General features: G+C 41.0%; 1 protein-coding gene across 1 annotated transcript; it reads left to right on the forward strand.

Moving 5' to 3' along the window:
- The first annotated feature begins 1,396 nt into the window (after positions 1 to 1,396).
- DNA2 (DNA replication helicase/nuclease 2) lies at positions 1,397 to 23,295 on the forward strand. The gene is made up of 21 exons (XM_035138560.2): positions 1,397 to 1,623; positions 2,872 to 3,045; positions 4,406 to 4,589; positions 6,241 to 6,383; positions 6,822 to 6,953; positions 7,799 to 8,015; positions 9,695 to 9,812; positions 11,481 to 11,646; positions 12,173 to 12,364; positions 12,573 to 12,806; positions 13,142 to 13,258; positions 13,355 to 13,464; positions 15,304 to 15,413; positions 16,202 to 16,426; positions 17,572 to 17,765; positions 17,855 to 17,944; positions 18,031 to 18,223; positions 19,071 to 19,160; positions 20,188 to 20,370; positions 21,117 to 21,263; positions 21,721 to 23,295. The coding sequence occupies exons 1-21, from the start codon at positions 1,523 to 1,525 to the stop codon at positions 21,748 to 21,750; spliced, it is 3,150 nt and encodes a 1,049-aa protein (XP_034994451.1). The 5' UTR covers positions 1,397 to 1,522; the 3' UTR covers positions 21,751 to 23,295.
- Positions 23,296 to 24,511: the final 1,216 nt, after the last annotated feature.

The raw sequence follows: 24,511 nt of genomic DNA on the forward strand, positions 1-24,511 counted from the left end.
CCTACTAACAACATGGGTGGCATGTGTATCCCACACCTGTATATATGTCCTGCAAATTTCAATTGCAAAAAAGTTTCCATTGAATTGGGGTTTTCCCCCTAATCTGTAGGCATGGGGGCGATCCAGATTGTTTCTGGCATGACAGTACGGTGCACCCATCAGGCTAAACATAAACCAGTACTTTTGCTTTTCCATCTGTGTCCATGTGCAAAGGGTTTTTTAGTGAGCTCAGCCATTCTGCAGCCCATTGGCACCTGGGTAACCTACTGAGGGGGGGCCACATGCCAGCTGTGGACAGGGCCAGAGGAAAAACAGAGAATGAATGTTTTATTGTTCTGTTGTAGGATAGTTTCTGCACCCATCCCACTCCATCCTTCAGATATTGGAGGCGTCTGAAGGAGCCATTCAAGCATGCTAAAAATATTCAGGGAGGGTATGAAACAGGGCTGATGAAGTACAGTCATACCTCGGTTTAAGTACGCCTCGGTTTGAGTATTTTAAGTACTCCGCGGACCTGTCTGGAACGGATTAATCCACTTTCCATTACTGTACTTTCAATGGGAAAGTTCGCTTCAGGTTAAGTACGGACTTCCGGAACCAATTGTGTTTGTAAACCGAGGTACCACTAGTATGTGGCTTGGGGAGAGCGGGGGTCAGAGAAGCCTGGAAAACTACATTTAGCCGCTCCCCCCCCCCCGGACCTGAGGTTCCCCACCTTCGTCTGAGATGTCCCTCATTCTGGAATAAAAATTGCACCTGCTGCCTTGTGCCATTGATCCTCCTGGCTCATTATTGTCAGCCCTGCCTGGCAGCAGCACTCCAAGTCTTCAAGCAGAAATCTTCCCCAGCCCTAAGTGGAGACAATAGGACTCTTTTGCAGCACCCCTTCCCTAAATATTTCTGGTGGCAATTTTATATAAAAGGAGCCTAATCAACGTCAGGCCAGTAGATGTGCCTCTCAATCCATGATGAATTACAGTGCAGGCATAGAATCGCAGAACTGTAGGCTTGGAAGGAACCCCGAGGGTGATCCAGTCCAACCCCCTGCAAAGCAGGAATCCCAACTAAAGCAACAATGACATACGGTTTAAAAAACCTCCAAGGAAGATGAAGGGCTGTGTGAGTAAGAGCCTGCACGAAAGAAAAGCGGGACGAAATTGAGAGCAAGCAAACGACCACTGCTCTTTGTTTTTAAGAAAGCAAATCCTTCCCACCCACCCCGCTCGTATTCCTTCCAAGACGCTCCCAATGTACGCGCAAGGAAGAATGCCTTCAGATTAAAAGAAACGAGTTCCAACCGTCCCTGCAGCACGGAAAGCGGAAAACAAGAGAGAACCGCCGCTCCCGCGCAAACCGGAAAAGCACCAAACTCCACCCCCGGCGCCTCATAGGGGAGCGCGCTTGTTACGCCTGCGCCCTCGTGGGCTGGGCTAGGTAGGGGGCTTATTACCTCCCGTCCCGGGTTCTGGTTTTTTTCTTTTTTCTTTTCCCTCTTTCCGCTTATGCTTTTGGCGCCTTGGAGATGGCGGCGAGGAGGCAGGAGGAGGAGGAAGAGGCGGCTGAAGTGACTCTGGAAGAGCTGATGGAGAAGAGTTTTTTCGAGGACTTGCCTCCGCCGCCGAGGTGCTTCTTGGCGGGGACTCAGCTGCAAAAGCGCGCGCCTTTCGAAGCGCCGCCGGGACGCTTCTCCCCAAGGATCCGGCTTTCTCCTGGTTGTGGGCCCCCCTCCCCACTTCGCCTGCCCTTTAGGATGTCTGGAGGTTGGGTGGTCTTTCTTTTCAGGATGTGGCGATTGAGGAGCCTGTGATTAGAGTCCCACACGTGGCTCAACTCTGATCCGTCGCAGCTAGCATGGTCGATGGTCAGAAACGATGGGGGTTGTAATCTAGTGATCATAGGTTCCCCATCCCTGGCTTTTGAGGAAAGAGAGAGAGAGAGTACACACACACACACACACACACACGTATGTATATGCATATAAAGGTAACGGGACCCTTGACCATTAGGTCCAGTGGTGACCGACTGGGGTTGCGCGCTCATCTCGCATTATTGGCCGAGGGAGCCGGCGTATAGCTTCCGGGTCATGTGGCCAGCATGACAAAGCCGCTTCTGGCAAACCAGAGCAGCACATGGAAACGCTGTTTACTTTCCCGCTGTAGCGGTTCCTATTTATCTACTTGCACTTTGACGTGCTTTTGAACTGCTAGGTTGTCAGGAGCTGGGACCAAGCAACAGGAGCTCACCCCATCACAGGGATTCGAACCGCCAACCTTCTGATCAGCAAGCCCTAGGCTCAGTGGTTTAACCCACAGCGCCACCTGGGTCCCATATGCATATATATGTTTGTATATAATCTCTATTAACAATGGGTGATTAAGCCATCCTTTGTCAGCCAATTCTGCAAAGGATCCTCTGAGGTTGTTTTCCTCCCATCCTGGTATATTTTTAGTTTCAGGACCTAGTGAAAAAGCAGATGGAGGAGGGATCCTTACAGAGGAAAAACTGGAGGTAGCGCCCAGTTCTCTCCTGCAAGTGCCCTCTCTTCCCTCTGTACAAAGGCAAACGTGGGTTTCGGAATTGTTTACTCTGCTTTATGTTCTGTTGTCTTATTTGGCCAAATTACTTTTGAAAGCATTTTGTCCATATAATAGAAATATTAAATGACTAAGTACTTTTAGAACAATTGTCTCTTGTCTAGAAGCGGACAAAGGTAGTGCTGCTGTTTCTTTCTGCTTGGCGCTTCCGCTTCCATGTCTTAAGTGAGATTCACATATCTTAGCCCTCAGTGGTATTTAAGCCATTCTATTATTAGAGTGTGTGCCTGACTACTGCTTTGTACCTTTATGTATTATAATGCAACTCTAATTTTAGATTCCCAAAGAAAATGGTTGGCTTCTCGGATACAGTACTCAGCAAGGGCTTGAACAACAGATACTGCGTGTTACATGTCCAGGAAAATGGGGCTCTGGAGAAACACCTGACAATTACAGCTTCTTCTCAGCTTGATGATTTGGATACAGAGCTGTGCATCCTAAGACATGACTGGTAACTGCTGTGTAACTATTGATACTGGGCAATGGGCAAAATGTTCTTTATGCTTGTTATTGTACAGTTTCTAATTGTGGTTAAAAAGTTGAAAAAAATAGTTCTATGGAACAAGGGATCAAAATATTTCTATTTCCTAGTTTCTCCTATTAATGTCAGTAAAGGGAAGGAAGCCTTTGACTGTCCCCCTCCCTGCTTTTTTAGTACATTAAGCCTTAAGGTGGCAACATTTTTTGATCAGTAGTGGAGGACCTCCAGTCCAGTCTCCTGCAAGTTCCACAGTAACTTGGAGCAGGACTTTTAGTGTGGCTTTTTCCTGTTCTGTGGAATACCATTCCTATTGAGGTACAACAGGCTCCCACTGTCTTCACTTTCAGGAAACAATTGAGGACATTTTTGTTCTTTCACGCTTTCCCAGCTAGACAAATGGGTCTTTTATCACAAATGACTGTTTGTTAAGTTTTAGTTTTATTTTAAATGCATTTGTTGCTTTTGTGTTTTTTACTGTTGTTAATCATTTTATGTGTAAATCGCCTTGAGACAGTAGTTTTCAAGGTGATTAATAAATTAATTCTAATTGGGCCTACTAGGCCTTTGAATTTGGCCTGTGAGGCCATTTGGGGCAGACTATTCCCTACTGACTTCATATGATATCAGACATGGATACTTGTTATATCCAGTTTTAATTTTGAAGATAAGGGATCTCTGATCTAAAGTCAGAGCTGCCTGCACTTTGACTGTAAAGGATGTACAGTACCTGTTATACTCCAGGATACATCACTGTAAAAAATTATCCTAGCATTAGCCGTGGTAATTTAAGTACACATCGATGGAAATCTTTTATCTAAAGAGCTAATTAATGTTGTTTTGTTGCTTTTAATTACAGTAATTGCCAGTAGTTCTGGCGGAACAATCCAAAGAACAGCCAAGGGGTTGTTGGAAGCAGTATAAGCAGTGCTGTTCCACTTTCAGAGAGGGAGGCCCACTGGTGGGATGTCTTTTACTTCCCAGCTTATGTGACTGTTGGCAATGCTTCCATTATGGTGGTTGCTTCCCTATGGAATTTCCTTCCCCAACCCCAGTCACCATAGATTTAATCCCTAAAAGGACCACTGCTGAATTGTTCAGAGATTATCGTCTCTGCTTCTCTACTTGCCTGTGCCCATTTTCACTGCCTTTCTGTAGAAGGTCTTTGTAATCGTGAGAGTGTGGGTTGCAATACCGTAGGTCCCTGAAAAACCGTTCCAGTTTTTCTTGAATACATGATCACTTTCCTTGGTCTATATAGGTCAGTACAAAAATCACAGATAATTTAAAAATGTGTGCGTATCAACATTGTAATCTATCATATATTTTTCAGGATTTCTGTTCCAGTGCAGCCTGGAGATATCATTCACCTAGAAGGAGAGTGCAGCACGGGTGTTTGGATAATAGATGCGGATGGAGGATATTTGATTCTGTATCCAGATGTATTAGTCTCTGGCACTACTGTATCAAATAGCATTCGGTGTATGAGGAAAGCTATACTGAGTGAAAAGTTCAAAGTAAGTTGGGGAAAACATTGTATATTAAAATGGTTTGTTTCATGGGCATTGATAACATCTGTATTAAGGGCATTGTCAACTGTTGTCTTAAATAAAGCACCTAGCACAGTGGAACCTTGGTTTACGAACACAATCTGTTCCACAGAGGCGTTGGTAAATAGAGGCATTCGCTCCCCGAAGGCAAGCTTCTGTGGGTGTGCAAAGTGCTGATAGAGCGCTTCTGTGCACACGCGCACTACGCAGATCGCTTCTGTGCACGCACACGCTGCGCAGAAGCGATCTGCGCATCCGACTCCACGGATCCCGGATGTAAACACTTCCGGGTCCGCAGCGTTCATAAACGGAGGCGTTAATAAACGGAGGTAGGTATAAACTGAGGTTCCACTGTATATAAGAAGTTATAAATAAAATTATATAAGTAAAGAGTTTCAGAATGCTCTGGTTCACCATACTATGTTCCTTATTTACTATAGTGATCATCCAGTAGTCTCCAGAGTGCCTTTGGGGTAATTGATGAAGACAAAAATAGCTAATAGGTGAACAGAGTCAGTATTTTCTGGAGTTGGGGAAAGACAATAATTTTAATGCGGAACATACAGTTATATATGTATTAAAATGCATGTTTTTATATGGTCAACTTTGCAAATCACCCCAAGCTTAAGTGATTGGGTGGAAAATAAACCTCACATTCCCAGAGTACGATCTGAAGACACATAAGGCCTCCACCTTGTTGAAGCTAAACAGGTCTGGCTCTGCTCAGTGTTTGGCTGAGTGACTGTGTGTGGGAATTACATATTGGTACCATGATGGAATAAAAGTGGGCCTTTATTTTCATGATGCGAGGAAGGTGGTGTATAAATGTAATACTGTAAAAGAAAAATAAAGTAAATGATTGGTGGACTTACATTGATAGCTTATATTCAAGTAGGAAACATGTATCCTTATTAACCTCCTAACTTGATACTGTAGTTAGTTTAATTATGAAATTGTCCTGTTGGTGCTTTCTTCTTTCTTTGCTATTTGTTTTTTTTTAACTTAAAATTCCTTGCTTACAATGTTTACTCAAAAAGTAGACCTACTGTATTTAATGGGACGTAAGGTATAATAAAGGTAAAGGGAGGTACAATAAGGGTAAAGGTAAAGTAGGGACCCAGGTGGCGCTGTGGGTTAAACCACAGAGTCTAGGGCTTGCTGATCAGAAGGTCGGCGGTTCGAATCCCTGCAACAGGGTGAGCTCCCGTTGCTCGGTCCCAGCTTCTGTCAACCTAGCAGTTCGAAAGCACGTCAGAGTGCAAGTAGATAAATAGGTACCGCTCTGGTGGGAAGGTAAACGGCGTTTCCGTGCGCTGCTCTGGTTCGCCAGAAGCGGCTTTGTCATGCTGGCCACATGACCCGGAAGCTGCCTGCGGACAAACGCCGGCTCCCTCGGCCTATAGAGCGAGATGAGCGCCGCAACCCCAGAGTCGGACACGACTGGACCTGATGGTCAGGGGCCCCTTTATCTTTACCTTTAAGGTATAATAAGTCTGCAGAGGATTGCGTCCTTAGGATGGGACAATGCCACTAAAAATGCAGTATTGTACAGATTAATTATTGTGTAATGCACATACATCTCTGCTAATATTTTGGGGTGGTTTTGTTTCTCCCCCAGGGATGTGAGCCTGGTTTGCGTCCAATGCTAATAGGTACAATCCTTCATGAAATTTTCCAAAAAGCAGGAACAAATTTTACACAAGAGAAATTGAAAGAAATTGCCTTCTCAGTAATTCATGGACCAAAGTATCTAAAGGAGCTGTAAGTAATAGTTCTAAGAGGTGAAGCGAGTGATACACCTTTCTCTTAACAACTTGTTCTTTTTCTTAGCTTTAATGCTTAGCAAAGGTCAGTTTGCACAGGGATAGTGGGAATTGCTGATATTGATACCTTTTTGTCCATGTGATTGCTTGTGTGGACAAAAATGCACTGCCATAATTGTTTCATAGCATGCAAATAGAGTAACCTTTTTGAAGCAAAGTAAATCACCTGTCATTTTTATAGTTGTATGTGCTACATTTTGGAAGGATAGTTCCAAACGTTACAAATGCCTAAACATGTGGATCTTTTTCTCTGAGGGACCACAAAAAAATAATAATAGATATCTTTAATATAGAGATCTTTTCTGTTACCTCCCTTTATCTCTTATGCTATCTGCCATGCAGCTTTTAATATGCTTTCCTTCCTTCGCTTCTGCAGGTACCAGCTAAATTTGAAAGAGAATGATATAATGCAAGAGATAGAAGAGTACTTTCACTCTTTTATTAAATGGGCAGAAGAGTTCATATACAAAGAAAACCATGTTTGCCAGCATAACATGCAGATAAAATGGTAAGGAACTATTCACAACCTCCTTTCCTGGCGCAGATTCTAGGGCACTTATAAACAACAAGTTGGGGAGCAGGAATGTGTGGGTTAGAGCCAAGCTTAACCTTTTGCAAGCAAAAGTGCTCCTCCTGTTCATGGGATATTTCCAGTGGAGACCCCCAGCAGCAGAAGGTGGAGAGGAGATTTTTGACAATTTTTCCTTCCCCCTATGAATCCCATTTTTCCTTCCCCCTATGAATGTTTAGGGGGGGGGAAGGGGGCTGAAGTGTGCAATGTACTGTGGTAACGCTGTTTAGGCTTCTGTTAGTTAAAGTATAATTAAAAGTACAAACTTTCTTACGACTATGTTTAGTATTTCAAGTTTCTCTCCTTGGGCTTTTTTGCTATAGCTATTGAAAAGTAGCTGTCAACCAGGTTAGAGCATTTGAATGCACAAATTTCTCTCTTTCATACAAGTCATGGCTAGCTACTATTGCATTTCAACTCAAATTCACCAGAATTCGTATTTTCAAGGCTTCATTATTCATATCTTTTGCTGCATATTCTGTGGTTGCTTGAATCCCTTGTTTGTTGACCACTCAAATCTGGCTAAGCATTTCAGCCCACTTGTTCTGTTACTTGAGAATGAAATCATTTTTCTCATCTGTAAGAACAAAATAATAATAAGAGGAATCACTGCCTTTTGATTTGTTTGGAAGCAGTTGCTTAAGAATGTAATATGTTCTAACCTGTTTAGGGAATATGGATTTTGTCCCTTCAAGTACAGTACTTATTTAAGGAAAGTTATCTCTTTGTTTTCTGAAGTAAACCTTTCCAGTTAATACACTTAATGCTTTTTTTTCTGATAGGCCAGGAGATGAAAAAGATGACTCCTGGTGCACTGTCAAAGTTACAGAAATCCTGGATGTTGAGGAGAACATTTGGTGCCCCAGGTTTGGCTTAAAGGGCAAAATTGATGTTACAGCTGGCGTAACAATTCACCGCAGATCTACAACTCAGTCCAAGATAATGCCTCTGGAGCTTAAAAGTGGCAAGGAATCTAACTCTATTGAACACAGAAGTCAGGTACAAATAGGAATTATAGTAATTAATTTTAATGGATACATGAAAGGCACTGACTATTAAGTTTTTAAAACGTTTTAATATGTTCTTAATTGCTTTTAAGCATCATTTGTGGTGGGTTCAGAAGGTTCCAGAAGCTGATGCTGTGAGGCAGTTGCTCTTTCCTATAGGAATAGCTCTGGAGGGTTCATTGGAGTTCAGTTGGGTCTGCCATGATCCCTAACATCTGCATGAAACCTTGGCTGAAGTTGTAAGCCATGTGCTGATGATACTGAACTCTTTTTAATCATATCCAGGTGTTCTGGTGGTGATTTCTCTCAGTTAGTGTCTGAGATGGACTGAATGACTGTGGATTCACAGTCCAGTTTAAGCCCAGTATATATAGTACAGAGTTGGTGCTAGTAAGAGCTCAGTAGACTGACTAAAATTTTACTTTAATGGGAAATTATGTAGCTGGAGGAAGGTGGTACTTGGATTCCTAGGCAGGGTCTGTGCCCTAGGTTGTTGTTTATCAGATTTTTTTTGTTTGGTTTCCTGTGCCCGCTGATGAAAAAGGAAATGAAACTGCAGTCATTCATGTCTTTGACGATCTAGATTGGGAGATTGGGTTACTGTAGTGTATTGTATGTGGGGCTGCTATTGAAGATACTGATAGGCAGAAACAAACTACTTATTTTGAAGCATCTGAATTTGTTTCTGGGTCCATTTCAAGGTTCTGGTTTTGTCTTTCAGTTGGGTCTGCCATGATCCCTAACATCTGCATGAAACCTTTGGCTGAAGTTGTAAGCCATGTGCTGATGATACTGAACTCTTTTTAATCATATCCAGGTGTTCTGGTGGTGATTTCTCTCGGTTAGTGTCTGAGATGGACTGAATGACTGTGGATTCACAGTCCAGTTTAAGCCCAGTATATATAGTACAGAGTTGGTGCTAGTAAGAGCTCAGTAGACTGACTAAAATTTTACTTTAATGGGAAATTATGTAGCTGGAGGAAGGTGGTACTTGGATTCCTAGGCAGGGTCTGTGCCCTAGGTTGTTGTTTATCAGATTTTTTTGTTTGGTTTCCTGTGCCCGCTGATGAAAAAGGAAATGAAACTGCAGTCATTCATGTCTTTGACGATCTAGATTGGGAGATTGGGTTACTGTAGTGTATTGTATGTGGGGCTGCTATTGAAGATACTGATAGGCAGAAACAAACTACTTATTTTGAAGCATCTGAATTTGTTTCTGGGTCCATTTCAAGGTTCTGGTTTTGTCTTTCAAAGTTTGTGTTCTGGTTAGTAGCACCTGCTGTTTTATCTTCCTTAAGTTCAGTCGATTAGGTCTTCTAGACGCTCTATACTTCTTGGATGCAGGGATTTATTTTGGTGGTGTCCAAAGATCAATATTTCTTTCTGTCTGTCGCTAAAAGTAGAAAATGAGAAGCCAGCAGAGTAGGAAGAATAGCAAAATCGTAAGTCTGGTTGATAGTCTGGCTATAGGCCTGGCTGTTGTGCTGCACTAAATAATTAGGGCGACTTCTGTGAATATATTCATTGCGATAACTGGCTTGATTGATTAAGTCCCTCACATGATGTAGTATGCCATCCTCAGGGATTGTTAGTGGGACTATAGTTTCCTCAGCCCTGGCACCCATATTACTGGTCTTGATGCATTTTAATGGTTTTGGATTCTCCCCTCAGGTGGTTTTGTACTCCCTGCTGTCCCAAGGAAGACGAGCTGATCCTGAAGTTGGGTTCCTCCTTTATCTTAAAACTGGGAATATGTTTCCTGTACCTGGAAATCGTATGGATAGAAGAGGTAATTTTTCTGCTTGGAAAAATCCTTGGAAAGTGTTGTGTTTACAATATTTCCATCTCATTTTTTCAACAATGCAGTCTTCAAGGGGGCTAGAATTTATTTATTTATTTTTTAAAAAATGCAATTCAATAAGGAAAATAAGGAAAAACAGGTAAAGCAGAATTAAGTAGTTTAAGATTCTCCCCACACACACCACACACACAAATTTGCTGTCTCTTACAATAAGCTTATGTAAAAAACAGGTTTATCTTGGCACAGAAAAAGAGCAAGTGCCAGGTGAATTTTTCTGGGGAGGTTGTTCCAGAATGTGGGCCCTGCTACTGAAAAAGCAAAGGGACTCAGAGCAGAGCATCCAGTCACAACATCGGCAAATAGGAAGTTTTTACGGGAGGAGGAAAGCCTTCAGCTACCATGGTTCTAGGTCACCTAGGACTTAGTCAATTTCACCACTTTGATTTGTGCCTGGAAACAAATTGGTAGCCAGTGGAGATCTTGTATTTACAGGTATTCAGTATGGCAAGGTCCCATTATCAATCTAGTGAGGTTTTATATTCTTAACCAACTGAAGTTTCCAAAACCTTTTCAGCAGGGAGTCCATGTAGAGCCCCTCTCAGCAATTCAAGCTGGGGATTACATGGGCATGGAAAACTGTGGCAAGTTTGTCTTTTCCCAAGGAAAGACAAAACTGGTACATCAGTTGAGTAAAGGCCTCAAATTTCAACAAATGTCCAAGACAGCTTCTGGGTAGCATGGGCTCCTTTGGAAGGAAGCGTGGGATGTAAATATAAAAAACAAATAAATGAAATAATGAGTTCTAAGCTTCCTCATAGTCTTGGAACTGTTGTGCAGGGCAATGATCCCTACTCACCACCAAAGTTGAGAGGAAACTTAGGATTTGTGCGAAGCAAGCCTCTGTTGCATCACTAGCACCATGCTATCCAGCTTCAGATTCGAGAGAGAGGCAGAGATTTTTAAGAAAATGTTGAAAATAACATTTGCTAAACAACCAGAAGCTTTCTTGTTAGGCATTTTAGGCCAAGATCTACCGAAAGAGAAGTGGACACTATTTATGTACGCCACTACAGCAGCAAGAATGTTGATAGCACAAAATCAGAAGACTGGAAAAGTACCAACTAAAGAACAATGGCAAGAAAAACTGATGAGCTATGCAGAAATGGCGAAATTGACGGACAGACTATGGAAAAAAGACAACAGTGACTTTGAAAGAGAATGGGAACCATTCATTGTATATTTGGAGAAACAAAGAAAGGCTATTGACTTGATGGCAGGATTTAAATAAACACTCACGCTTTCAGTAAAAATATGTAGAAAACAAGGAAATAATACAATGTATTTTTTTTAGAGATAGCAGTGTGTATTAGGGGGAAAATAAATCAGAAGTGGAATTTGGGGGAAGCCCAGGAGGGGTGGGAAGAGGGTAGGTAATATGAACGTTATGGATATGTGATATTTGTAATAATTGAAAAAGAAAATGGAATAAAAATTTAATAATAATAAAAAAGATGTGTCATCTAGTGTCTGTGTTTCCTGGGCACTTTGAGTGGCCAGTGAGCGCAGAGCCAAAGTAGTTTTCCTTGTGCCTTTTTCCTAAATATTTGAAACTTGGGGGGAAAAACCTGGACATCATTTTTGTTTCTCCCTCTGCAGAACTGATCAAACTAAGAAATGAGTTGGCCTTCTATTTGCTTCGCACCGTATGCAAATCTGACACTGGGAAGGAGCAGACACAGCTTACGTCTTTGCCTCCTCTGATTAATGACAGTAAGGCGTGCAGCTATTGCTCTCAGAAGCAGAACTGTGCACTTTATAGCAGGTAAATTCCTTTTTAAAAGCCTGCAAGCTCTTTGCAAGCTGATCTCAGTTTAAAATGGACAGTGCTGTGGTTTCATTAAGGCTCTGTTTTCTACATCACAGTTTTGGACAAGGCTACATTAGATCCAGGTGTGAAATAATTGATTATTTCTGTGTTCGAGATTCTGCGTGATGTCAAATGTATTAATTTGGACCACCTCATGTTGCGTTTGATTTAGTTTCCCAGCTGTGAACTATGCCAACCAGAAATGTAGGCATGACCCTAAATATGATAGTGGTTCTATGATAGTGCATGCTGAAATGGTAGCTACCCTAAAAGCAGAGAGAATATATTGGCAAAATCCAGGGAAAGCAATAGGACTAGGTTTTCAGGGGGTGGAAGGATGCAGGTGCATTAATGGAAGTCTGCCTAAGAATTTATATGAAGATAGCACAGACTTATTCAAATTGTAGCCATCTATGAGGTTTCTTATCACAGGCAGTCATAATTGAAATTATAGGAGGATTCATGCTGTGTTCTGTTTTAGGGCTGTGGAACAGCAGCAAAATTGCTTTATTTCTCCGGATGTGCTTGCTGCTGTTGAAAATGAGACCCAGCATCTGAAGCCCTCGCACCTGGAGTATTTCCATCTTTGGTATCTGATGCTCACCTTGGAGTCACAATATAAAGATGGAAAGAAGGGCTGCAGAAACATATGGATGATACCTGCTGCAGAAAGGTATTGGTGATTTTGTAGGGTCACTTTCAAACTTCGCTTTACCTGTAGCTACCAAAACTCTTGCCATTGAGTTTTTCAGAGTAACGACAGCTAGAAATGTAGATGAAACTTCTTTCAGTTTCCTTAATGGTTAAAGCAAATAATTATATGGGCTAGCAACTGTGTACCGTGAGCTTTCCAAAACTTGATTTGTTCTTAATTTTTGTAGGGAGAAACACGGAGACTGCATTGGAAACATGATCAGGGTGGAATGCGTGCAGAAGGTGTCCGATGGACTATATTTACACTGTTTCCAGCGTAAAAAGGGTTCTGCGCCTGCAACAACTCTGATGATAGGAGACAGGATTGTTGTGAGTGGTGAAGCGGACAGCACTTTGCTTGGCTTGGCGACTGGCTTTGTGCAACAGGTCAACGGCTCCAAAATCTCTTGCTTATTGGATAGGTAACAGTGCTTTACTTGTCAGGAGAGTTCATGTAATAACATGTGTCAAACATATATTATACAAATGCATGCAATTAGAGTGGCCTTTGTCTCCCTGGTGCAGGTACTTGCAACTGGGAAATGACCATTGCCTCCCTATCCAACCTGGTGCCCTCAACATGTTTTGAATTACAGCTGCCATTCGCTCTAGACTGCATGGTCAGTGGTCAGGGACGATGGGAGGGCACCAGTTTGGAAAACATCTGGAGGGCACCAGTTTGGGAAAGGCTTCTTGGTATGTTTTCTAATACTCAGAGTATCAGAATCTGAGTGATAACTTTTTTTCTGCCTTCCAGGAACTTGTCACGTATTCCAAAAGACACTATATTTAGGTTAGACCATGAAGAAGGAGTTTTTGGCACAGATGCTCCATTGGGAAACCTTTCTAAATTGATGGGAAATTCTCCTGCAAGGTCTGTTCAAATTTATCTTCCTTCCCTGTCTTAACATTTCCAGAAATGTGTTTTCAATTTTTGTTTATTTCTTTCCCTCTCAATCCTTCCTTTTAGTGAAAGGCTTCGTAGTTTAATAATAGACTTTCAGAAACCACAGTTCATCCAACATTTGAGCTCTGTCCTTCCTCCAGAAGCAAAGGAAACTGTTGCGAACATTCTAAAAGGTACAGTAGATGCATTTTTTATTTTAAAAAACCCTATTAGGTTCTGATTCTTTTAGAAAATTGGATTTCCTGTCTAGAGATTCAGTGGAAAACCTTGTGACTGAAAATATATTAAGGCACTGGATGCCATGCATTTTCAATAAATCAGCTCATTGAAAGATAAAATAATGCTCATTTGCTGAAGCTCTATAAATACTTACTTTGCTGGACAGAGTAGGAATGAAATACCGTACTGTTGCTGCAGTCTTGCAGCCTTACTGTAGAAATTGGAGTTCTTGGTGAAGTCCAGAAATAAACAGTAAATTGCAAGAACTCGGGCCAGGAGGAAGATGAATTTCAAGTAAGTCTTCAAACGGTTTTATTTATGTAATGATAGGATGAATTCAAATAGGAATCAATTCCAGTATGAAAGTGAGGCAAATAAAAATTAATTCCAGTGAAAAAATACCAGGACAAGGCCCTGTTTCGCTAATTCTTCATCAGCAATGTTTGAGCTAGCAAGGCAAACATACTTGGTACACTCTGACCATTAAAACATTGCAGTCTTGTAGCCTGGCAAATCCCAAAGTCTGGGCATGTAAAAACAGGTGACGACTCTCAATAAGATTGGTACTTTTATCTATATAATTCATACCCTGCCTTTTGTCGCAGGGCCCCAGGGCTAATTATATTTAAAATACGTAAACCAATCAAAAGTTAAAAGCACAACACACAATTCATTAAAAACTCGCTCTGTCTGTTATTTAGAGAGTCCGTGGCTAAGCGGGAATATGAACCCAAACCCAAGCTTGGTTCTCCTCTCAGTGAATGTCATGCAGGTGTGTGTGATTTCTCTTCCTAAGGAGTATTGTATGTCAGGGAAGACAACTTCCCATGTGGTTAGAGGAGGATTGTTGAATTCATTGAGAGACTGAAGCTTTCTAAGCTGAAGAAGCATTCTGAATTTGGCCTGAAAGCAAAGAACCAGTGCATGCTTAACAGCTCTTCGTGGTGGCGTGCCTTATCCCAAACTTAATTGAAGTTTTCTGTCGACTTTTCAAGATGTGCTCTGCTGCAGTAATGTTCACGTTTAAAACTTTGCAAGCTAGTCAACAAAAGTTCATCTTTGCTGCTGATACTTTTTGCTAGTCATTTGTGGCATATGGATTTGCCTTAAAGAAGAAATAAAGTTATTTTCTTTCCTTAAGTCTCCCTGCCTGGTTGCCTGGAGGGAGTTTTTAGCTGAAACTGAGTTGCTGCTTAGAAGCCCAGGTTTAAAATGTGTGGCCAATGAGTTTTGAAGCTAATACCAAATTTGTAGCAGGCTTCTTCTCCAGAGTATTAATTGATGTAGCAGGAAGTTATGGGACTTCCAAGCAAAGCATGAATGAGATGACCTTCCCTACACTTCTTAATCAGGTTGCAATCCTATGCGCATTTACCCGGAGCAACCCATACTGAACTTAGTGGAACTAGCTGGGTAAAGGTGCATAGGATTGAGGTGCATAGGATATGGTAAAATAGGTACCTCAATAGTCCCCCAGGCTCAGGTAAAGGTAAAGGGACCCCTTACCATTAAGTCCAGTCGCGGACGACTCGGGGGTTGCGGCGCTCATCTCGCTTTACTGGCCGAGGGAGCCAGTGTTCGCAGACAGCTTCCGGGTCATGTGGCCAGCATGACCAAGCCGCTTCTGGCGAACCAGAGCAGCACACGGAAACGTCGCTTACTTTCCCGCCGGAGCAGTACCTACCAGTATTTATCTACTTGCACTTAACGTGCTTTTGAATTCAGGTAGTTATGTTTAAAATGAAGGTAGAGAACTTACTGTATTCACTTATTTCCCCCCCTTTAAATCAAAGGCCTTAATAAACCCCAGAAACAAGCGATGAAACAAGTGCTTCTTTCAAAGGATTACACACTCATTGTCGGGATGCCTGGGACAGGAAAGACCACCACAATATGTGCTCTGGTAAGATTCTGGAAAGAAGGAACATTTGAAAAGACAGTGTTAATGAATTTTGTGCATGCAGACCGTAGGACTGTAATGATTGAAACACCCAAAATGTGATGTGTAAGAAGATTCATTAAAAAACAAACTCTGCTCAAGCAATTATATGCTTAATGTAGATATTATATATGGCATGTTAGGAAAATGTGCTCTCTGAAGAGAGAATGTTTCAAAATCACAAATCTGCACTCATGATTTCCACTGGTGTAAATAAAGTATTTACCAGTTTGTTAGTATGACACCCCCATGTGTCTTAATAAGTGTGTCAGGGCAGCTAGATGGGCTTTGTGTACCCAGCACTCGTATATACCCCTCACAAGCTGTGTTTGGCATGCATAGGAAGGGGCTTTATGCATGTTTACATTTAGACATAGAGCTCCTCCACACATTATTGGAGAAATCCTGATTGGGCCAGGATCCCACTTCATACGGAATATCTCTGCACAGACATTGGTACACGTAAATCCCCTTCCTATGAGTGTTGAATGCATGGGCAGTAGTGATTGTGACCCTACCTCCGCTTTGATCAATGTCCATAGTCTCAAGACCAGCCTCCATCACCCCACAGCTTCCCTAATGCCTTCCTTCAATACTGTATAGGTGGTGGTGATCTGAAAAACACACACACACCCCATACATGGAATTTCCTCCTACATTGACAGCTGGGTTTTAGAATTTGAGGGGAGGGGGTGACTTGTACGGAAATGCAGATTAATGCACCCCTCCTTTGTCTCCTTTCCCACATTTAGGTCCGAATTCTTTATGCTTGTGGCTTCAGTGTTCTCTTAACTAGCTTTACTCACACTGCAGTTGACAATATCCTTCTCAAGCTGGCAAAGTTCAAAGTAGGCTTTCTGCGACTGGGTAGAGTTCAGAAGGTTCATCCAGCCATTCAGAAGTTCACAGAGGAAGAGATCTGCAGAACCAAATGCATTAAGACTGTAGCTGACTTGGAGGAGCTGTATCGTAGTCAAGTAAGGAACATGACTTTCAGGGTTTTAGAATCTCTCAGATGTATTTCAAAAAGGACTACCTGGAAAATGAACATCTAGCTGGAGGTGTCTGCCTGCCTGCCTCAGTGCATTTAGTGCTTTATTTTCATGGTGCTTATGCTTTGGTTATGAAGCCTCCCCAGATTTGAATCAAGGTACAAAGAAAATGTTTGTCCATACCAGTTTTACTTACATTGAAAAAGGTAAATGTATTCAAGCTGTGTTGCATCTTTTGAATTTAATATGTAAATACTCATAACTGTGTACAGTGCTGCCCATAGGCTTTGTAACTGGGAAACCCCACTAGAGGGGGCTGGTTGTGTTGTACAAAGGCAAAATACACTATCGGCCTTGGATTGTTCTTTATGGAATAATGTGTCCCGGTGAAGATGTTTGCCTTCCCTGTGAGAGACATTCTTCAATCTGAAAAGCAAATCTCAGCCATCAGATTTCATTGTAAATAATTACAGACACATTGTCCGCGCATTTGCAAACCGCTATTTTGACTGATTATTTAAATCACAATAAGGATGTAACAGTGATGCACGGGTGCTCAGCAAGACTTTACCTTTCTGAGTTGCTTGTGATCAACTTGCACTCCCACCCCTGATTTTACTCCTCAAAGGTCTATACCATGATCAACTACCCCAAATGCTCAGGGTAAACAACCATAAAAGCAAGAACGGCTTTTTAACAGCACATGTATAGAGTGCATTTAATGGTCTATAGAGTCAGCAGTGTTGCATTGTTTAGACATAACTGTTCTAAACTGAAAACATTTGCACATTTTTATGCAAAAGTTAGAGTTAGAAAACACAAAGTTTATAACGGCATATTGAAAACAAGTTGCAGGGGTGGGTGGACATTCTCTGGCAGCCCCTAAGTGGTAGAACTCCCCATAGAGGTGTGCCTGGCATTTTCATTATACAGCTTTTGGCAAATGCTGAAGACATGCCTCTTCACCCTGTCATTAGACGCTTGAAGTGTATTTTTAGGGTCTACCTTACTTTGTGACCACAAATTAAACTGCTTTTAACATTTAGAATCACGATGTTTGGGCAGGTGATGATGATGATGATAATAATTAATAATAATAATAATGATGATAGTTTCTACTCTCTTTGTAGCCTGTAGTTGCCACAACATGCATGGGAATAAAGCATCCAATTTTCACTCGTAAACAATTTGACTTCTGCATAGTGGATGAGGCTTCTCAAATAAGCCAGCCGATCTGCCTAGGTCCCCTCTTCTATTCACTTCGGTTTGTGCTAGTGGGGGACCATCAGCAACTACCTCCACTTGTGCAAAATGCAGAAGCAAGGTAAGAGGACATCCCGCTGACAAAATAAGTCATGTGGTATGGTCAGCAAAGCTTTGTGTTAGCCACAGACTTTTTTTATTATTAAACAGAGATCTTGGCATGGGCGAAAGTTTATTCAAAAGACTGGAACGAAACAAGAATGCCATTGTTCAGCTCACTGTACAGTACCGAATGAACAGGTAGGTAGTTTAAGTAGCTATTGTTTAGTCGCCACATATTATAAGTGTTCAAATTTGACATTGCTTTGTTTTTTGAAACCTTTTAGTAAAATTATGTCACTGAGCAACAACCTGGTGTATAATGGCAAACTGGAATGCGGCTCTGAGAGAGTGTCCAAAGCCATAGTTGACTTGCCAAATTTAAAAGACTTGAAATTGGACCAGAAGTTTTCTTCAGAAACATGGCTAAAGGAAACACTTGATCCAAACAACCCTGTTTGTTTCCTTAACACAGAAAAGGTAAATTTTACTTGTTTGCCCTAATAAACAGTTATTTCTATGTTCACCCTATTCATTAGGAAATTGAAGGTGAAATGCTTTTTGAGAGCCAATGTGGTGTAGTGGTTAAGAGTGGTGGACTTGTAATCTGGTGAACCGGGTTCGCGTCTCCGCTCCTCCACATGCAGCTGCTGGGTGACCTTGGGCTAGTCACACTTCTCTGAAGTCTCTCAGCCTCACTCACCTCAGAGTGTTTGTTGGGGAGGAAGGGAAAGGAGAATGTTAGCCGCTTTGAGACTCCTTTGGGTAGTGATAAAGCGGGATATCAAATTCAAACTCTTCTTCTTCTTTAAAAATGTCCTTTCTCTGTGGTAGTTCCCTGGTTATGGAATGCTTTGCCCAGGGAGGTTTGTCTTTGTAATCTTTGCAGGGCCAGGCAAAGACATATTTATTCTGCCTGTATGTGGACAGCACTAGAAGTTCTGGCTTTAATGACTATTTTCTAGTATTAGTTCTTCTGTTGGATGTTTTTGTTTCTAAACCCTTGTAGTAGATCAGTCTTGTTTTAATGAATATTTGTTCTATACATTGTATGTTTGTGTATTATTATTTTTTGTAAGTTGCTTTAAGTCTTCTTTTGGTTGTGTGACATGATGAGTAAATTTGATGAATTAGTATACTAACCAACTTGCAGCATGGCTCCTTCCTCTTGTGTGGGCTTTGTCCTCTTTAGCATAACCAAATCACCTACATGCAGGTTTTTTAATATAAGGAAATCCAGTACATCTTTAAAAAAAAAAAAGCTAGCAAGCAAAATTGAACTTGCATTTTTACAGATTAAAATGTGTAGGATTTTTCCTTGGTACAGGTTCCAGCGCCAGAACTTACAGAAAAAGGTGGTGTAAGTAACATGACGGAAGCCAGACTGGTTCTCTTCCTGACGTCCATGTTTATCAAGGTATCTGAAGGATTTTTGAAATGGTATGGTCAGTTCTGAAAACTGACATGCTTTGGCCATTAAACTCCTGATTCTGTATGTATACTGAGTCACTGTTCAAAGAAGAGGTATGCTTATTTGAGTAAACTGCTTCTATGGCATCCACTAGGGTCCCATTATTTTAAAAGCTAAAATAATGGTTCTCCAGTATTTCTTTCCTCTTAACTATGTAGCACCTAGCTGTTGGAGCACATTATAAGCAATTACAATTTGCATTTTTTTAAAATTTAAAAAACACTATTTATATGGGCACTTGTTGACTTTCAACCATAGTTTAAAATATAGTTCAAAGTGAATGAGGAGCATACTGCTCAAATTGCAGATGCTTCACTCTTTCCCCTGCTCCTACCTGTCCTTAGCCAGATGTGGTGGTAGAAACAAGTGAGAGGCTGGCTTTGCATTTACATGTGAATCAGTATTTGTGGTTTGTTTTCCCCAAGGCATGAGTGGCAAGCTATGGCTTAATGATTGTGATTTGGGGAAAATAAACAATCAGTGCTATGGTAGTTTGCATGTAATGTGAAACCAGCCTGTTTTGCTTCTCTCCTCCAACATCCCCACCCCCATTCCAGCTGAGGACAGGCAGGAATGGAGAGGAACAAAGTTTAAACAATGGTTTAAAGCAGGCATCCCGAAACTTCAGCCCTCCAGAAGTTTTGGACTACAATTCCCATCTTCCCCAACAACTGGTCCTGTTAGCTAGAGATCATGGGAGTTGTAGGCCAAAACATCTGGAGGGCCGCAGTTTGGGGATGCCTGGTTTAAAGTGACATGGGAATCGGGCCTTATTTGAAGGAACCAGTTTCAATTCACTTTTACAACTTTATATTTAATACTGCATTTTTGTTTCTTGTTTGACTTCACGTTAATGCCTAATTATTTTGTGTTTATTATACTCCATTTTCCACAAATGTTTATTGATAGCATATACCCCAAAATAACTCTCTTGATAGATTTAATCATTGGATGTCTGGGATTTGTTTTTTAGGCTGGTTGCAAGCCCTCGGATATTGGGGTCATATCTCCATACAGACACCAGTTAAAGATAATCACAGACTTGATGACAAGTTCATTTATCAAGAATGTAGAAGTAAATACTGTGGACAAGTACCAAGGAAGAGACAAAAGTATCATCATAGTGTCCTTTGTAAGGAATAATGCTGATGGAAATGTGAGTAGGCTGTATTTTAGAATCACTGAGTAGTTCATAATCTGGAAAGTTAAGATTTGTCCATCTGAAAATGGCTACTTATTTAGTTGTGCTTGGAAAACACAGAAGTAAGTGGTAAGAAAAAACTGACGGCACAAATTTATTCCAAAATGACAAGGGGGGCAAATATTTTAGCTAAATAATTTCAGAGTTTCATGGGTCCATTATGAAATTTGGAGTCCATTATGAAATCATTATGAAATCTAGTCCACACCCCCTTGTGAGTGTGCACAGCCCGTTACAGACGATATCCTTTGCTGATGGGGAGAATGGAGGGTTGTGTCTAGCAGCTGCACATGCTTGCCAGCCACACTTTCAGCCAGGAAGTAAAGCAACTCTATGTGCATGCAGTGCCTCCATGTGGGCGGTGGAATTCTGATTGGCCAAGGTCCTCCCTGTTGCAGGGAGTACTCTGTGCACATAGTTCTTCACACACTGGTGGAATGCATGGTTGGTGAGAGGCATGGCCGCAAGGCGAGACCCAGCTCCCTTCTCAGTGCATGGGAAATGTTTGGATGGATACCCCAAAGATCAGAAATACACTGCTTTTCTTTTTGTTGGTGAATTGTGCAATGAAGAAAACAGATTGCCACCTTCTTCTGATGGTGTTCTGTTCTCCTTAGTTTTATATTTGAAATATAAAACCTGGCAAGTTTAGTCAGCTGCAAAATCTTAAGGCTAGGTCAACTGCTCTTTTCTTCTGATAGCTTGGAGAGCTTCTGAAGGACTGGAGACGTCTCAACGTTGCTATTACAAGAGCAAAACACAAATTAATCATGCTGGGTTGTGTGCCATCCCTGTGTCACTATCCTCCTCTGAAGAAGTTGCTTTGTCATTTGGATACTGAAGCAATGATATCCTTTTTTTGGTAGTGCATCTCTTTATTTGTTTATTTAATTGATTTTACCATTGCAGATAAATCTCACAATGGCTTACAAAGATAGAAATGAAAAATACATTTAAAGCATTTCAGTTAAAATAATATTACAGATATCACCAATAGTATAGAGCAGCAGGATTAGTGCCACTTGTCAGGGAAAGGCCATGGAAATAGATGAATTTTTAGTGTTGGAAGCACACAATTGATGCCTTTTGAATGGCAGAAGGGAGGACACTCCAGAGACATCACTACAGAGAAGGCCCACTTTTGTGTTGCCATCAAATGGCATTTTGCAATTTGTGGCACCTTCAGCAAGACCACCTCTGAAGATCTCTGGGATATACAGATAAAAGATTTCTTCAAGGGCAGCATTAAAATTGTACTTTTTTCTCTTACATGTTACCAAATATATTTTCCTCAACATTGCTTACATTTTCAGTCTTCCATTAGGGGCATGTTAAAGTGTGTATCGTTGTAACCTTCTGTGACAAGGGGGCATCAAGGTGAAAATCCTCGTTCATGTGCTGCTGAAAGAATTGATTGCATTATAAGCTTGGGAGTTCCATATTGTCAAATAGATTTAATTCCACTGTGTTTTCTACATGTTAACGTCTCTACATAGTTCTTAAAATGTTAGCCCTTTTTAAAATAAAACTTTGCACACACATCTCCAGGCATGTTCAGGCATTTGTTTGAATCAATCTGCAAACACCATCCCACCCAGTATTCTGGTGCATTTTGCCTTGTTGATTTGGTCACTTTCCTGTGCTCAGCAGGGGAGTTCAACAAGGATCTTGAACTTGGATTTTCTTAATAAAGACCGTTTAATCACTCAAGGTTGTTCTATAAGCCTCTGCAGTCTCTCTCTTTTGCTCTGTACAGTGAAGGCTGGAGATTGACTGAGTGGGTAGGGTAATGTGCACTTGGATGTAGGGTTGGGGCTTGTGTGCATGCTTCTGTCCCCTGTCCACAGATACCATTTTTTGTGTTCTGGCAAAAAAAATGCCCAAACATATGTCATGAACATGTCTCATATTTTCAGGTTTTAAATTTGCTGCTTTTATTCAGTTCTTCTGAGTAACTTAGATGTGTGTGCAGTCTTGAACTTTGAAGTGTGTGTGTGTGTGTGTGTGTGTGTGTGTGTGTGTGTGTGTATCAGAGGGAAGTTCAGAACATTATGTTTATCTCAATGCAACTTCAAAGTGGCTGGATTCAGCCCTCTGTATGTGAAAGGTATGAAATCTTAGAGGCAGCTATTACAAATTGAGTGGAGTAGTGCCTTTTACCAGTAGTGTACTACTGCCTTTCTCTCATAGCTCCCATCAGTTGACAGATTTAGAGCCATTAAAATATTGTGTGCATCTAGTCTTACAACTTGATCCTTATTGTTAAAACATGACTTGTGAATGTCAAATTCTAGAAAGATTTTCTTAAGAGACTGTTCTTAAAAACCATTATTTAAGCGTAAAAGGCCTTGTTAACAAGGAGCAGAGCTTAAAGCTATGTGGCCATCTTGCTTCACCACAATCCATGTTCTCTGTTTTCTTTATTCTTTCCTCTGTACAGCAACAAAATCCTGAAATGTGAGATTACTAATCAGAGTGCTTTTGTTTTTCATAGTGATTTTTCCTCATAACTTGAACTGTTGATATTATAAGTAACTCTATTAAGTAGATTTTACTAAGAAACGCCTTTTGAAACTGCTTGTTTGTAACATTGTAACTCAACTTTTTGGGAGACAGAACTACAGATGGATTCTGAATTTATATATCTTGATGCTAATTAATTTAATGCAGTGTAGTTTCACTTTTCTATAATTTATCAATGTTTCATAAAAGTTACTTGAAATGACAGCTAACTTAGGCCTGACTCTTTTTAATATATGAGTTTGGAAAAGGGTTTGTACATATTATTGCATTGGAATTAACACCTGTAGATTATATTTCCATTTAAAGGCTGGAATTCATTTTTATATATAACATGTATAAATGTTTGTACCTGATATATGTACCAAGTTATTAAATTTATACCTGTTTTGTAGTATTTTTAATAAAATAAACTTGATTATACATTTGCATTACAAATATTTTATCTAAGCTTGCAATACTGTTCACCTGTAATGGCCATTCACTGCAACGAATACAAATCTGACTAAGTCCTATCCATTCTGAGCATACCTGCCTAGGACTTCCCTGTAAAGGACGTCCTGAAACTTATTTTCAACAAGTTTCATCTCTGACTTGACTAGGAATGCAATTGCACCCCTGCCACCCAGTGTTAATGGCTGGAGGTAGTTAGGATGTGGCATTGACACCCCCCTCTGCTGCTCCAAGGCAAGGAGAAAGCTGTTACTGGCTAAAATGGAGCAGTGTATTGGAAACTTAGAATTTGCTGAGTCCAAAGTGCCTCAAGGCAGCCTGAAAAAAGTGAGGGAAGCTCACCTACCTTCCCCACCCCCTCACCACAAGCTAGCAAGATGGAGTGGTGAAACCACTGCTCCATCCCACCACAATTTCCCCAGCTATTAATTTGTCAGGCTATCAACACAGATACCTTGTTTATAAATAGACCACTCATGGTAATCTGTAATGAGTAAAAAAAAATTGCTTCCAGACAACTAAGAAGGATGAAGAGTTAAGTGTTTTTGTGTCTTTTTCCAGGTTGCCTGTGGGAAAATTGACTTGCACAAGCATGTATATGGCTTGATGGATGGGCTCATGACGTTTTGGACTCATAACTGATTTAAAAATATGTATAGAGAGTGTACTAGTATACCAGCTCCAGTTTACAAAGTGGTATCCAGGTTGGATTTAGTTTTCTATTTTAAAAATATTTTGGATTGACTTAAAACCAACATGGTGTAAGTGTTTATTGAGCTTCTTGGAGAACAATGAAATGGCAAGATCTATGTAAGTTGTGGTGAGGGTAGTATTTTGTTCTTTGTTGGTATGGTATGTATTTTTGCGTTTTTATGTTGTAAACTGCCCTGTGGTTGTCAGATGAAGGGCGGCATAGGATTTTGATAAATAATGTTTAAAAGAAATTAGAATAATTGGGGGCGGAGAGAAGTGCAGAACCCGTCTTTTCACCTCAAGGCAAAAGTGAACCCCACCCCGCACCCTGGCCTGGGAATTTGGGAGAGGCTAATCTAGGCATCCCCAAACTTCGGCCCTCCAGATGTTTTGGACTACAATTCCCATCTTCCCCAACCACTAGTCCTGT

Source organism: Zootoca vivipara, chromosome 5 (genome assembly GCF_963506605.1).
Source record: "Zootoca vivipara chromosome 5, rZooViv1.1, whole genome shotgun sequence".
In the NCBI taxonomy this organism is placed as follows: Eukaryota; Metazoa; Chordata; class Lepidosauria; order Squamata; family Lacertidae; genus Zootoca; species Zootoca vivipara.